Source organism: Cuculus canorus, chromosome 4, assembly GCF_017976375.1.
Source record: "Cuculus canorus isolate bCucCan1 chromosome 4, bCucCan1.pri, whole genome shotgun sequence".
NCBI classification, from domain to species: Eukaryota; Metazoa; Chordata; class Aves; order Cuculiformes; family Cuculidae; genus Cuculus; species Cuculus canorus.
Window position 1 is genome coordinate 34015263 of NC_071404.1, and position 16453 is coordinate 34031715.

Here is a 16453-nt window from a genome sequence, read left to right on the forward strand (position 1 = left end):
ATAGCAAAAATCAATGGGTACAAATGCTTCAGATGAGATATCATAATGCAACATTTATATGCCACCATACTGAAATTACCATAATAAAAAATCCAATACTTTTGTCAGCAAGTATTGGTTTCAGCAATTTATTTCATTGTAGAGAGACTTTTCTGGTGCTATATGTTAAGTAAGAATCCTGAGTGATAAGTTTGGAAGACATATGCAGGTATTGAAAGTCAACAGCATGTAAATGTTTCTTTCCTTTTAGCTAGTGCCATAGCCTCATTCTCCTTTTACTATGTTGATTGATAAACGGACAGTTTATACTTAACAGAAAAATAGAATGCTTTTTGAAAAATTCCACACCATTCTTCATGAAAAACACAGAGAATAGGCAAGTAACTAGAAGAAGATGGAGAGGAATAATAATTCAATAATAAAGTTATGAGATTAATTCAACACACAGAGCTGCTTATTTGCCTAAATGTTATTTCTACATCTTGTCACAAACAGTCATCATCGGTTTGGCCATAGGTCATGATGCCTAAATGGAGGGCATTCCAAGTATTTCCTACTGTATAAAGCTTAGGTAGGTTTATAATTCTTGTTCTAAATGCTATATTTAAAATTATTTAAGCAGTTTTAATATTTTTAAACACCATCATGAATCCTGTTGCAGAATAACTAGATGATGTACATATGCATCAGTACTTCTCATATAATTGTATAATATAAATGTATTGGTATGAATTTAGGATGGCATCGTTATTTGCCTGCAGTGAAGTCACAGTGTATATTTTCTAGGCTGCCCAGAAGAAATACTGAAAAAGACCCTCACCTCATTTCTTTGTCTGAAGAACTAAAGGAATAATGGCTTAAGAATATTTTTTAAAGTTCTATGAATTCTTTACAGTCAATTTATTTAAGGTCAGCAAATTCTTTATAGTTAATTCTTTATAGTCATCTACAAGGGCATGTAGTGATAGGACAATGGGGAATGGCTATAAATTGGAGAGGGGAAGATTTAGATTAGACATTAGGAAGAAATTCTTCATGATGACGGTAGTGAGACACAGAAACAAGTTGCCCAGGGAAGGTGTGGCTGCCCCATCCCTGGAGGTGTTCAAGGCCAGGTTGGATGGGGCCTTGGGCAGCCTGGTCTTGTGGGAGGTGTCCCTGCCCATGGCAGGGGGTTGGAACTGGGTGGTCTTTAAAGTCCCTTCCAACCCAAACCATTCTATGATTCTATGAATTTGTCCCTGTTATTTTATCTGTACTGACAGTTGCTTTTGTAATGAAGAAATGAAATTGTACAAGGATAAGATTCTTAAGAAGCCTTAAAATAACTGAAAATATTTTTATGGTCATTCAAATGACATAAATGTTAAAGCTTATCTTAAGATCTCTGTAGGCTATTTCTACTAGCAATGGGCTTAGCATTAGAAAATAGAAACTGTTTTCTAAAAGTCCATGTTAGTTCTGTTAGAGCACTAGAAATTTGATCTTTAAGAAAAAAATCAAACCAACAACCAAAAATGTTTAGATGCAGAGAAATTATAAATTTCCTCCAACTTTTTGATAATGAATTAAAATACAGATTTTACATAAGGCAGTGCAATGTCTTTATTCCTTCTCCTCTGATATAAAATTTCATCTCTAGCCTGAGGTTTAAGCTATTTTAAAATATGCAACTCACATAAGAAAACATTCTTTCTGAGTCAATTTTACTATGCATGTGTTAAATTGTGATAATCAATCACTTGTATGAATCAGGTAAAAAAGGAACAAACTACCTACTTCCTTAATTTCTTGCAAATCTATCCTTTATCATGTATCTAAATCCGTGTTATTTTAAATAATACAAAGGGGGAAAAGACACTAGTGCTTCTAAGCTTTTGACACACTTAAATTGTCAGGGCTATCATTTTAATTGCCTGCAGCAGCAGTTCTGAACAATTTTCTTACATGGACATGCTCTAAGAAAGTTGTCCATAACTTAAATTGTTATTTTGTCATATTTTTAGTTTTCTTGACAGTCAGTGTACCTGGGTTAGTTTTCATTTGTATTTCATATTTTCACCCAGATGCAGAACCCTGCAGTTGGTGTCAGTGCCCACCAAATTACAAAGGCACATGCTGAGAAAAGGGTTTTCCTGTGCAGATGTACACAAACAAGGGAGGATAGTGTAGGTGTTGCAGCATTGGATTAGAATAGTCTATTCTGTTCCAGTAGCTGGAGTAAATTTATAAAACTTTTTACAGAGGTTTATAAAAACTTTTTACAGAGGAAAAGGACTATGCACGGGTCATGGGGTCTTTCCTCTCACTTAATCCAGAGCTGCTGTTTTCCCATTTCTTTTTCACAGAGAGGAATAGACAAGAATTAAGATCCATGGCCTTCCTTCCATGCATATACAAGTTCCACTTTCTCCTTCCAGTTTTCTGTGCTAATGCATTTCTGATGCTGATGTTCTAAAAGAGTAAGAGTTCTTGATACCCTCAGTTACTTTCATCAACAAAACCCACTAATATTGCAATAAAAATAGCACTCATTCTAGTGAATTCCACCTAGTACTTGATACCATTTCAGTCATCCACTTGTGCTCTGGGACCATTCAACTTCTGGATAGTGAAAATGAAGAAATTAAAAGGAGGCAGGAGGAACTGGAGGCAGCTATATCTTTGATAATGACACAATAGAATATTCCCTAAATAACATCACACTGCTAAAGTGGGAGTCTAATGTGTTAATCTTCTGTGTCTTCTCATATTTTTTAAGGAACTTAGGACAAACAATGAGGGGAAAGGAGAAGAAAGAAGGAAGAAAAATAGTTTCTGTCAGAAACGCAATAGATTTTAGGTTGTAAGGCAGTAAGGAGAGAAAAGATGTGATGATGGAATAAGTAGCAGAAGAAAGAGGAGTAGAGAAACAGAGAATGGATAGAGGAAGAAAGAGTAAATACACGTTTGACTATATATAAGTGATATTTTCAATAATGATATTTTCCAACTTCCTGGCAGTTGTGCTACCATTGATGATTTTGGGAGAAAGGACAGGGAAGAATGCTTTAAGAAATCATTTCATTAGCTTTTGATGTCTACCGTGGACTCTGCAGTTAAATGTTGGATTGGCTGAATGACCACCTACACTGTTATTTGTCATAACAGAAAGAAAATGTATTACTGGGTACTCTTGAGAGTTTTTTTAACTTCCTTTTCTTCCCATGAATAATTCCACAGACAAATTCAGCCACAAAATCCAGTTATACAAAACTGTGACTTTCAAAGGTGTTCCAGAAAGAGATATCATATTTGCATTATTATATACAGTATAGAAGTCTGCTGTTAGTTATGTGTTTGCTCCTTCACTCTCCTGTTTTCTCCAGTTTTCTCTTGTTTTCTCAAAATACATATTAGAATTTGGACGGGAATAGACTGTATCTTCCCATTTTCTGGTAGCAATCTTGACTGATCGATGACATTTTATATAAATACAAAACATAATTATATTTCACAAGCATCCCTCTCCATCTTTTTGTGCTTTCCCCTTTGCATTTGTATTAGTTTCTGAACTGTATTATTGGCTTTATTTATTGTTTTATTTATCTGAGCTATGAGTTACTGCCATAACACCACTTTTGTCCACCTATTTCCAGTCTCTAATGCAAATATAGTTGAAGGGGGAAAAAATACTCTTACGCTGACTCTGCTGTGATGCAGTTCAGTAGTGTGATACTCTGACATCAGTAGTATCATTATTCTAGTCAGATCATACAGCTTGATAAACTGGGATGGCAGTTTTAGTGTTCTGTAACATCTGGGCAATAACTTGGTGGGAAACAGGCCATTCTGCAGGATTTTTTCCCTCCCAAATGAATCATAGAAATTAGAGATAGAAAGGACAAGTCAGAAGTAGTAATATAATGCTCTCCTGTAAAAAGCCGATAAGTTTCTCAAGCAGATCTGTTCAGTCTCTGAAATATTGTCATCGTGGTAGAAGGAGCTGTTGTTCAAAACAAATAGATGTCCTGACCTTGAAAACACAGGAACCCAGTGAACTGTAGAAAGCACAGTCCAGGCAAATACCAGAGCCCAAACCTGGGATCGCAGAACCCAAGATATCCACTACTGCGACTGCCTGCCCTTGTTTCAACAATTCAATCTGCAAGACAGCTGAGTTTGTTGATTCACTTAAATGTCATTACAAGCTTTCTTGGTATTTTATGTCTTACCTCACCCTTAGTTGCTTGGACAAAGAAAAAGTTACATTAAGAATGATTAAATCAGAATTACATTTGACTGTATTAGTCGTCATGATATTGCATTTTGGGGAAAAGCACCCTCAGAACTGAAAAAACCAAGCATTTACACACTGAATGGGACACATAACTGCAGCAATATTCATTCTCAGTATCAGGAAATACAGATACGACACTTCAAATTTCTGTCAAATGACAACTGAACTCTATTTTATCAAAATCTACTGGAGATTTGTCAATGAAGTGTTTAAGAAATTGAATTGTTCAATTTCTGGACTACTTATTTGACAAGAGTAATTTTCATCTATCATTTCTACATTATAAAACTACAAAACCGTATGACAGTGCAGCTTAGTACAATGTAGTTACCAAAGAAAATATGTATTAGCTAGATATTACTCTAATAAAAGTTTAGAAGTTTTCTAAAAGAGCAGAAGTCTTGTTAAATTTCTGCTGCTTCTAAAGCAAAATGTCTTGGATAGGAACCTACTGCGTAGAGTGTCAAACCAGCATGTTTTGTGCTACTGTATACTGTATAGTAGCTCTAAGTGCTATTACTTAGAGTCCTTTAAAAAACTGCACCTCTTAAAAATCCTTTAAATCCTTTCATGTCACATAAAGTCATCCACTGGATAGGACTATCCTTCTTGGCATACCCAGAAATACCTCAGTCTTGCTAGTACTGAGATACTCCATTTCCCAATGCACCTGCTAAATCTACTGCCTACTACAAAGTAAGTACTACTATCATGTGAGATGTCCAATACAAGAGACATTTTCAAAGCAGCCCTGACATGTCATACAAAACTGCCAGAGGCACAGTACATTCCCAAGTCTGTAGCACTCATCCAGCATATGGATTCTATTCTTTTCCCTGCCTAGCAGTAAAACTCACATTACTTTCTTCTCATGACTGAACTACCAAGTATAACACTGACGAATATTTTTAGACTTTAAGAAGGAGAGCAGTAGCTGTCTCACTCACACGTATACCATTGAGCTGCAGAAAAAGAAAGCAGGTGATAAAGTCAAAGAAAACTCTATGCTAGTTGGCTTATCTGTAAAACCAGTTAATAACATCTGCATACTGTTTGGCTACAGTCAACTTGGACCCAAAACCAAAATCCTCCATTCTGAGTATTATATAATTCCTCACTGCCATTTTCTGCCAATTACTCTTTCATGCATCTAATTTTCTTGGCCAGAAGATGGCATAGGCATTTCAAATTAAATAGTGGCTGCAGTTTCACTGGAAGTTTCTGTATGATAATTAGTATAATCCAAATACAATATAACATTTTCTTTTCAGAGTGCATCAGTGTGATCTTTCATTTATGCTGTGCTGATTATGTCAAATTTTCTTCAGCATGCAGCACACTGGAACAAAGTATTACAATATGGATTATTCTGATAACATGGAATTTAACAAACCTATCCTTCCTTATCTCTCAAATACACTGTTACGTAGTTCTCCAGCTGTCCAGACCTGTAAGATTCAGTGCCCTGAATTTCTATCAACTGCAGTTAAAAGTTGAGGTTACTTAGATCTTTGCAGTATCTTGTCTGTGACATGCAGAACCTCTACCTTAGTGAGATTATAAATGAGTTCAAACTGTAAATATTTAATAATCTCTCTCCTCGGTGCTAACAAGCTACCTGCCTGACATCATTACATTTGTAGGCAATTGCCACGTCTATAATTACACAGCTGGTTTCAGTGCAGTTCCAGCTAGATGACAGAGGGTCTGAAATTCCCTTCTATTATGTGGTAGGGGTGTACATTTGAATGAGGTTTTAAGAAAATCGCTAAATAATACAAGACTTTTTTCAGCTTAAAAGGAAAGAGAAAGGTTTTCCTGCACGTGTTTAAAGCTAAGAGGTTCATTGTAGGCTTTAAGCCATTCAAATTTCTCTGCATCACAGCCTGAAGTATTAGAGTTAATTTGCTAATCAGAAGCAAAGCCCATAGGCCCATCATGCTATTCAAATTTAATGTGCACGTGGACTTCTTGATTCAGGCCAGGTTTATAAATAGTGCCTTTAGTTTAAAAATAGACTTTTCAGATCTAAGGGAGTTGATATTATGATCTCTAAAGTGAATGAAGCTCCCAGGAGCAACTGGAGCTTATGTAATATTTATTCCTTCGTTTCTGCTCAGCTGTTTTGTGCTATTTTGATGCTGAGCTGCACGGACTGCTAGTTTCTTAAAGTTTTCAAATCTTTCTTCAGTGAAGCTGGGATTATCTGCATGCTTGCTTGTCTCTGTAACCTTCCTTCATTTTAGGATTTTGCCTAAGAAAGAGTGGCTATTGATGCCATTTGCAGGTGGATTTATTTAATAATTTTTATTGCATGTGACCTTTGTGGAATCCCAAATTGTGTTACCAGGTAAAACAAGTTTCCAATATTAAATTGATCCTAGAAATATTATGGAAAGTTTTTCCTTTTCTTGAATCTTAATGACTGGCTAAGGTGCCTGGGAGAAGTGTTGGTGAGCCTGTAGAGCTAAGCTTTGTCTCCAGGTACAGAAACAAGTATATTTTATTAAATATGCATTAGGCATGTACAAAACCAGCTTTCACTCCTTGATTTTGTAGTTGTCTGTGATATTTTAAAGTGAAATACTGGTGCTAATGTAACAAGATCCAGGGCAAAATTGTTCCTGGAATATGAAACAAATCTAGTATCAACATGTCATTGTGACACCATTTTTCACATGGAAACAGCCGCAAGAGAAGCAGAGGCATGACAAATAGGTACACCTAATGAAATGGCCTACTAAGGAAGAAGTTCAGCTCTTACTGGTAAAATGAATCATATTGTATTGAATATCATGCTTGCCCTTCTAATTTTGCTTTCTTAATAAGCTAGTCTATTGCTTTAGTTCGTGTGATGATTCATATTGCACAATCAGAGACTTATTTGCTCTCTCATTCAGTTGTGAAGAGGAGTTACTAGATTGCTGTCACTTGTGCTAGATTTGTGTTAGTGTGATCCTGTGTTCAGTTATAACTATGAGGTACCACATATAAATGCTCTACTTCCTGCTGACGTTATTCATTGGCACACACCTAATCTTAGTCTTGTTTTCAGCTAGCAGAATAAAACCTCAGATTCACATTCTGAGCAAGGGCTGGACTAATGAAAAATGATTCAAAATGCTAAAATAATCCATAATTTAACCTTGAAGAAAATCAGTAGCAGTATTTAAGTGATCAGAAATTAGTGCTTTAAAAGGTAATAAGAACTTTGATGCCATTAAATATATGACAACTGTGGACATAACTGTCTTAGCAATTTTATATTTGAATACATTATGACTCCTTGAAACCTGTTTTAAATTTATAGCAAAGTAATCTACTAATTAAACTTAGTTATAAAACAACCAGAAATGACTGTTAACATATCTGGAAATATCTGAAGATGGTAGATAAGAATAGCATGGACCTAGTAGTTAGAAATTAAGTTTGAACTTGTAATAGCTTCAACACTGCAATCGTTTACACAATCTTCTTTCCTTAGAGATATACTTAAGAAGTGAAAATTAGAGAGATCTGAGTCTCTGGCCACTGAAACAAAATCTTCATAAGTGACTTCAATGATAGTTGTGTGTACTGTTTAATCCTGTCTAAAAGCAAAAGCATCTCTGCTTAGCACAAAGACTCTATTTCAATCTTAGCTAAATTTTATAAAACCTTAAGCACCAATGCGTAAACAGTAAACATAATAAAATGTAGCAACATGATGAAAACACAAAGGTCTCTAGATAGTGTTTGTTGTAGAAGCCAGTATCTTTTTTATATGGGAAATAATTTGAATTACGTGAACAGGAACAGTGACTTGGCACCAACATTAAAAGATACATAAATATCTTGGGGAAAAAAAGGAGGAGAAAAAAGTAGCCTTACCAATGTTGCCAACAAAATTCTATCTGTACCAAAAATTCTATCTGGAGCCCCTAATGCTTTAAAACATTTTTTGTCCAATAGATAAGCTGTTTCTCTTTTTTACAACATATTTTTTTCCCAAGCTAAAAGTTTTTTAAGAGTTAAAATACTTCATAGTCTCATCACTTGAGGAACGAGCTCTGCAGACCACATCTCCCTCAATTCTCCTAGTACTGCAGAAAAAAGTGATCTTTTTGATCTTCTGGCAAAGTGCTCAGCTCTCCAGTCTAAGCCTATGCAGGAATTCAGCAGCACTTAGACTAAGCAACTGTATTTTTTTTCCGTTAATAATCTTCACTTATTTAAGTTGCGAAAAATTTCTGGAAACTTTTGAATTCCCACTAACTTCGGGATATGCATAGCACTGAATCTAGGGGAATAACAGACCACAAAGAAAATTTGTCTATGTTATGCAGATACAAGTTGCTACTTGCATTTGCATAATACCCACACCTACATCTCGTAGTTCTTATTTGATGCTCATATAAATTCGTTTTGACGTCATCACAATTCATCCTGTAAGCATTTTTTTATAAGCTATCAAAGTTTTTGCACTCAGTTTATGTTTGATTTTCATCTTGGAAAAGTTAAAATTGTCTTGGAGTATTCATTTGTTTCCTGTTGCTTTAAGAAAGTTTTTTATTCCTCAGCTAGGTCTGATGTTGCTACATGTTTGCTGAGCAGAAAGGCGTATTTTTCAGTAAGACTTATTTAATGGAACATTGCTTTAGACTGCATTTAAAAGCATATCCTGAGAAACTGGTTACTGGTAGATCATCTTTCTTTCCATGGAGATTCTTAGCACAACATCTGCTTAAAGTTTATTTGACTTGTTAAAGTCAAGAAATGCAACCTCTACTCTTTCCCTTCAGTCAAATGGTGTTATTGCACTGTAATGCATTTTTAAGTTACGTGAATCACAATTTTTTTTTGCAGCAATGTGATCTAATGCTAAAGAAAATTAATACCTTTCATTCAAGGAAGACTTATTTAAAATTTTGGTGTTACAGCTTTTTAAAGATTTCAATATGGAACTTCAGGTTTTGCTTATAGCTTTCTGTTCAAACCCAGTTCTGAAGACGAAAAATGTGATGTCACTACTCTATGGGAACTGTCTCGATCACTGACCATCACCACTCCTTTTATTGAAAAGCGTGTCTCTCAATTTAGGAAAGAAAACTAAGTTTGTGCTTGGCTAGACTCTTAGAAATTTTACTTGAAATTTCAAAAATGCTACTTCCCAAATATGAATTTCAATGGTTCAATTAAGTGCTAGCCAGCAGACAGAAAAAGAGTCACTTTAAAAGTCACATTAGTGAGCTTGAAAAAAGTTGGAAAAAAGATTTTAATTTTGGGACTGGTAATGTTAAGGACCAATGTAAGAAATGGGAATTAAGCTAACTATGGAAGGTAAATGTTTTGAAATTTATTAGAAATCATACTATTTCTTATTATTTTTTTAAAGAGAATATATGCTTAAAATCAAAGCAAGTCTTAAAGTTATGAAAATTTTAATTTGGTATAACTTCTGAGTTTTTATGATTGGAAGAATCCAAATAAATGAAATTATAAAAATATTAGGTCATGACAGTTAAACTCAGAGACAGTTTTCTTTTAAAAGGTACATTTTTAATAATTAATTTAATAACCTACTTCCTTTTTAGATTAAAAATCAGTATCTTTTTCTGATACGTGATAATGAATTTTGATCTAGGAAGCAGAAAATAATTACGTTTAAAGTGTTCCTCTAAAGTTGGATATTAATACATTGAGAGCAGAAGTTGTAGAAAAGAGTGACAGAGAAACTAATACTTGCCTTTTTATATTTATCTTACAGGAAATGTATTTGTTGTAAGCCTGGCAGTTGCAGACTTGGTTGTAGCAATCTACCCATATCCACTGGTCCTCACATCTGTATTTCACAACGGATGGAATCTGGGATACCTTCACTGCCAGATTAGTGGCTTCTTGATGGGCTTAAGTGTCATTGGATCAATCTTCAATATTACAGGCATTGCTATCAATCGGTACTGCTACATCTGCCACAGCCTCAAATATGACAAGCTGTACAGCGACAAGAATTCATTGTGCTATGTTGTTCTTATCTGGGTCCTAACATTTGTTGCTATCGTGCCCAACCTCTTTGTGGGATCGCTACAATACGACCCCAGGATTTACTCATGTACATTTGCACAATCTGTGAGCTCAGCATATACAATAGCAGTTGTGTTTTTCCATTTCCTGCTCCCCATAGCCATAGTTACTTTCTGTTACTTGAGGATATGGATTCTCGTCATTCAGGTAAGGCGAAGAGTTAAACCAGATAACAACCCCAGACTGAAACCGCATGACTTTAGAAACTTTGTAACCATGTTTGTGGTATTTGTACTGTTTGCAGTCTGCTGGGCTCCTTTAAACTTTATAGGCCTCGCTGTGGCTGTCAACCCAGAAACCATAATCCCCAGGATACCAGAGTGGTTATTTGTCTGTAGTTATTACATGGCATATTTCAACAGCTGCCTTAATGCTATCATATATGGACTCCTGAACCAGAACTTCAGAAGAGAATACAAGAGAATTATTGTCACTTTTTGTACAGCAAAATCTTTTTTCCAGGATAGTTCTAATGATGTGGGAGACAGGATGAAAAGTAAACCTTCTCCATTGATTACAAACAACAATCAAGTGAAGGTGGACTCTGTCTGAAAATGAGAATCTTATTATTGTCACTCAACAACATCCAAATAAATTATCTGTATCATTAGACCTACTGTTAAATATTATAGTGAAATATCTCATGTACACAGAAAGCACTTAAATCAAATTCCTTGCATGGTATTTGGGAACTCAAGTTACAGAGCCTTGACGTACAGATCCTGTTATAAAACGGTGTATCTTCCATATAACAACACAATGGTATTCTTGAGAGAATTACAAAATTATGCATGGATGCTTTTTTTTCCTGAAATGGAGATAAATAACTAGAAAGAGATTGAAACAGAAGTATCCACGTTGCGTGGCTCAATAAAATTAATCATATAACTGTTCCTACCACTTTCTGCTTGCTTCTACTGTCCAGGGTATGGTCCTAATCCTAAAACCCCTGGGAACTTCTTCAAAAAGTTAAAATCAGACCATTAGGAAATGTATTAGGAAACATGAGGTGAGAAATCAAGGTAATTGAAAATTCATTAGGATTTTTGATAAGTACCTCTATGTATATTGCTTTGCTCCTAACATGGACGTGATTATTCATTTTTTTGAGGTTAAACCTTACCAGCCCTCCTAGGAATGGAATTCCCAACTGACTTCTCAATTTTAAAATAGCTTTTAGGAGGAGAAAGTACTGATTATCTTCAAAGCTACAAGGGCAGGAAGATAAACAGCAAGGGAAGAAAAGAACCACGATTCATTATCTCAAGCAGGAAAAAAGGTGTAGGAGGAGTGATAAGAGAAATATCTTTTTTGAAGATACAGTAATTTATGAAATTGAGAAGTACCCCAGAGGAGTTTCTGGGGAAACCACCTCCAATAAACATAAGCAAGGAAGAGTACAGCACAGAAGTTCTAAACCTCTATGAGAAAAAGATTAATGCAGTTAAGAGGGATGGTGAGTAAGGATGACAGTTTTGTCTGGTTAGTGCAATCTTAACTTCATGAAATCCTGGGAAATGAGAAATATTTACAGGATGAGAATTCAGCAACTTTCTCAACTTCATCTAAGAATAGGCTGGGACTATAGGTTACTTTGTAATCTGTCAGAGATAAGCTTTTCAAAATATTAGGTGTTTACCATAATGAAGAACATAGTGTAATAACCTAGAACAATTAGACAAATTTAACTAGTAGAAAAAAGAAGGTGCTAATTTTGACACTGGTAAAGGGAAGAACATGTGACTCTCAGGACAAAGGACCTGCTATGTGGACAGCAGACACCACAGACAGCAGGCACCTCTTTGCAGAGGGAAAGTCCGCTATGGATTGAGGAATAATAGGTAGACAGGCTGTGTCCTCCAACAATGAATCTCTGTTTACAATGAAGTCCTCTGGTAGAGAAAACCAATTCACAGTAGGATTCACCTTCAAATTGACCTTAAAAAGAAGGAGTGTTTAGTTCTGGAAAGATGCTCCAACTGTCATATTTTTTAATACTTAAGTGTTCATAACTATAGTGATGTTCAAGTACGCTTGAGATTTTCCAAGCCAGGTCCAATTATTTCAACTGGACTAAGAGTTTCTAAATAGTCATCTGACTTCCGTTAATTCATATTAAAACATGGACTTTACCTAAACAGTTAATTTCAATTACTACTTGTAATGGAGATTTTCTTGAGCTTATATGTCTTAGAAGCCAACAGTCTCTCTCTGTTACATAATTCCTTAAACTGCATACACTTTTAACAGCATTTCATCTTTCTTGGATCACAGATTAGTGTACCCTTAATAATGAACTAAAAGGGAATGGATTCATATTTACTTGAAAGCCCTACTGACATTTTGTCAACTGAGCAGTTTTTTACCTTAAAAATAGGTGCCTCATGCCAAGCTGAGAATGGAACTAATGAACAATGTTGTAAAATTCTGGAGATGAACTAGCAAGTCAATGCATTGCAGAGGTGCTTGACTCATCTTTGTTTACATTTGCCAGTCAGAAACACTGTGTAAATAGCCAGCTCTTTTCTATTGTGATATTATCATATGATACAATATGATACAACATGATTAACAGCATAAAGTATATCACAGCTTTCTTCACTGTGATTTCATCCTTGGAGGATGCTTCACACTGTAATTTTATTGTTTTGTGTGTAGTGATTTCAGAATAGCAAGGTAGGCAAGACCATCTTAAAAAAAAGGTTTTCATGTAAGAAAAAATTGTATTTAAATTCTTATAAAACTTGCCTTATTTAAAGCATATTTTCAATGAAAATAATGTCTTATGATGCATTTAGTGAAGTAGCATAAATACAGTTTAAGTAGCTTAATGATTAGTAAACTTAGAATTCTCAAAGATATTTCACTTGCCATTCCAAATAAAAAATGTACATGTTGACCATGTCTACACATTTTGAGCTAGTTCAAAATACTGTATAAAATATTGTGGGTTATCTGAGGAATTGAAGTCCCTTGTAATTCACAAGTGCTGAAATATATTTTTAATGATAATGAAAATGGTTTGCTATATGCAATAAAACATATTATACCAAAGCTATATATTTTACTGAATAGGCATGTAATAAAAATGGAAAACATTTTTCAGATCTGATATTTTGAAATATTTGTATTAAATCTAAATCACAGAAATGTGCATGTTGGTGATGTTATGACCTGCTAAATATAGCAATAATTTTGAGAAATTAATCTCTTGTTCTTCTTTGGGGAGAGGGAAAATTGTTAGTCTTCAGAATTTAGTTTAAATTGATACAGATGAAAAAATTGAGAAATATCTGCTGTCTTCTTCAAAATAATTTTGCATTTACTGCCATTCTGAAGTACTTTTTAGGTAAGGTTTGCTAAACAACTCATTGCAAAAGTGAAGGAGTAATCAAGTTTAACAGTAATAATGATTTCTTTTAATAATTGAAATTGCTTCAAATGAGCCAAAGTGATTCATGCAAGACAACGAGTAGCCTCATTAGTTGCTCGTTGACAATGAGCATGACAATAGGAAGTCAGAATCTCACAAGATCAGACACCTGGTCTGCATAAGTATGGCCAATGGAAAAAATTGCGCTTTTCTTCCATTCTAAGGAGATGGGCTTAAAAACCTGCCCAAAATTAGTTGCTTCTGTGCAAGTGGATGAATGATGACATGTTTTATATTCCAGGTCATTACATTTTCCCCTGTATAAAAGGCTAGCATAGTACAAATGCATTATTTAGAGCCCTCTCTGGAAGATTTAGATAATGTACTTGTCCTGTAAGCAGCTGTTGGCCCTGGATGGATTTAAATTTAAAACATGAGTCTTGGCAGTCCAACACACCTTCAGGGGGCCATCTCTTCCCTACTTCCTATTAATTTCTAATCTGAGACAAGGGACCTCTGTGAAGGAACAATGACCCCCCTGTATGCAATACACTGAATACTAATTGACCATGACCTTATCCTACAATATTACAATTTCTTTCTTATATCAAAATCTTGATTACGTGGGCAATCTGAATATGATGTTATATCACTGCATCTTGAATCCTTATAGACAGTTTTGTTGGTGAATATCTTCATTGCAAACTTCATGTTAACAAGGAAGTTTGTCATTTTTTCATATTTGCCAGAAAAAAATATTAGTGAATATATTAATATAAATTAACAGACTATTTCTTGTAGTTAAACTGTAACTAACCATATGCAACAAGGTAATTTGGAATACCTCACTCCAAAGTTCTTTGCATGTTTTCTTCTTCCACTGGGCTAGTGGAAACACATAGGTACAAAATGAATACATGTTATTTCAATAGGTATAATATATAGCAATGATTTTACTACTTTTTTTTTTTTGCTCTTTATGTGTTCTAGGAGGTAAGTCTTTGAACCACCCATAATAAGCATACTGTTGTAACCAATCTGTATTGCAGAGTACATCCTTCTATAATCTGTTAATATCGCACTATTTTCTTCTTTTGCAACACTTTAAATTGCATGAATGTTACTCTGATTAATTATGACATACTGAAGGAAACTGTTATTTCCCTTTAACTGCACTGAAAAAAAAATCATAAAAAAAAGCTCTTTAAAATGTAATACACAAATACATAAGCATACGTGGTCACCAAATTTAAAACAGATGCTCAGAAGATCTTCTATTTGAACATCTTGTTCACAGATTGTAATAATACAGATGGACTGTTATTCTTTAATTCTTTTCTAACAACTGTGCTTTCTAAATGTCATTAATATGGTTTACAAATAATTAAGAACACAAATGTCTGTCATCTTGTCAATGAGGTTTGGGAAGTCAGATATGCTAAAATCAAATTTCTTGGAAGAAAACCATATTAAAGTTGTGGTCTGGCTTATAGCCCGTGTACTGTATCTCCAGCTTTTGCCTGTGTTCAGTAAGAATTTCATTATGTGGTTTCATGAATTTACTCATTAAAAATATTATTCCTACCTCAAATATGAGTCTGAGAGACTGCAATAAAGAATAGGGGAGAAAAGGTTCACAGTACAAGTCAATAGACTTTTCAATTTTTAATAGAAAGAAAAATAAATTCAGCAAAGAGGTATATATATTGGCAATGGTCACAGAAAATATTTTTCCAATGCAATAAAATACTCATCACCCAGATCATCCCTATTAGCAAACACTGAACAATGAATGCATATTTTGAGAAGCTTGTCATTCACAAATTTATATACCGATCATTCTGAAAAACAGTATTGTAACAAAACAGTATTTGAGACAATGTCCCAATTTCAGTTCACATAAACCAGCACAGCTTCACCGATTCATTACAACTGAGAATTTTGGCATATTTTATTTTATAAAACTAAAAATTAGCTATTTCACACAGTAATAGATGTTTCATTTCTAAGGATTTTTTTATTGTCAGCTGTCCAGGTTGTGGCAGAATGTGAATTTGCCTGCTACATATCTGCAAAATTGATCTCATCCAGTGGAACTCTCTAAGTGATTTACCATTTTTATAAGTAAATATAAAAAGTTAGCACTGTTTCATCTGGCTTAATTCTTAACTGTAGAAATAGTATCTGTTTAGTAAAAAAATTAATCATTATGAGATTTGGGCAATTCAGAGACAGAAAGTCTACTTACTGTCTACTTACTTTATTCTTTCTTCTTTGCATGTGTGCACTGCGGTTTCATTTAATCACAACAGGAACATTACCTTACATGTTTGTTTCAAAATTCTAGAAGTGTTTATACCTAAATATATACTCTTCATGCTTCTTCAATATGTACAAATAAATATTCAGTGTTCTGTAATGCATATAAAAGTTGGGGCAATACAATGAGATTATCAGGTGTATGGTTCAGACTGAAATATTTTTCCACACAACTTAAGCTGTGGTATTTTCAGTCTGAGCACAGAGCACTGCCTATAAAAACCCCCAATTTCTCCAATTCACAGAAAGAAGATCCTCTAGAGCTTGCAAGCACAAAAATATAAGTTCAGTATCAGGAAATCTCTAAACAAAGGATTATTGGAATGATACTTGGAGGAAGTATCAGAATATTCTTGTCCTGTTCTTATGCTCTTCCTCAGTATCGATACTGGCCAAAGGCTCCTGGAATAGATGAACCT

At 34.5% G+C, this 16453-nt stretch overlaps 1 protein-coding gene across 1 annotated transcript in view; it reads left to right on the forward strand.

Annotated features, from left to right (window-relative positions):
* Positions 1 to 14333, forward strand: part of MTNR1A (melatonin receptor 1A) — a 54171-nt gene extending 39838 nt beyond the window's left edge. The window contains exon 2 of the mRNA XM_054066259.1: positions 10026 to 14333. Within this exon, the coding sequence (XP_053922234.1) occupies positions 10026 to 10894 (869 nt within the window). The 3' untranslated portion in view covers positions 10895 to 14333. The remainder of the gene's footprint in view (positions 1 to 10025) is intronic.
* Positions 14334 to 16453: the final 2120 nt, after the last annotated feature.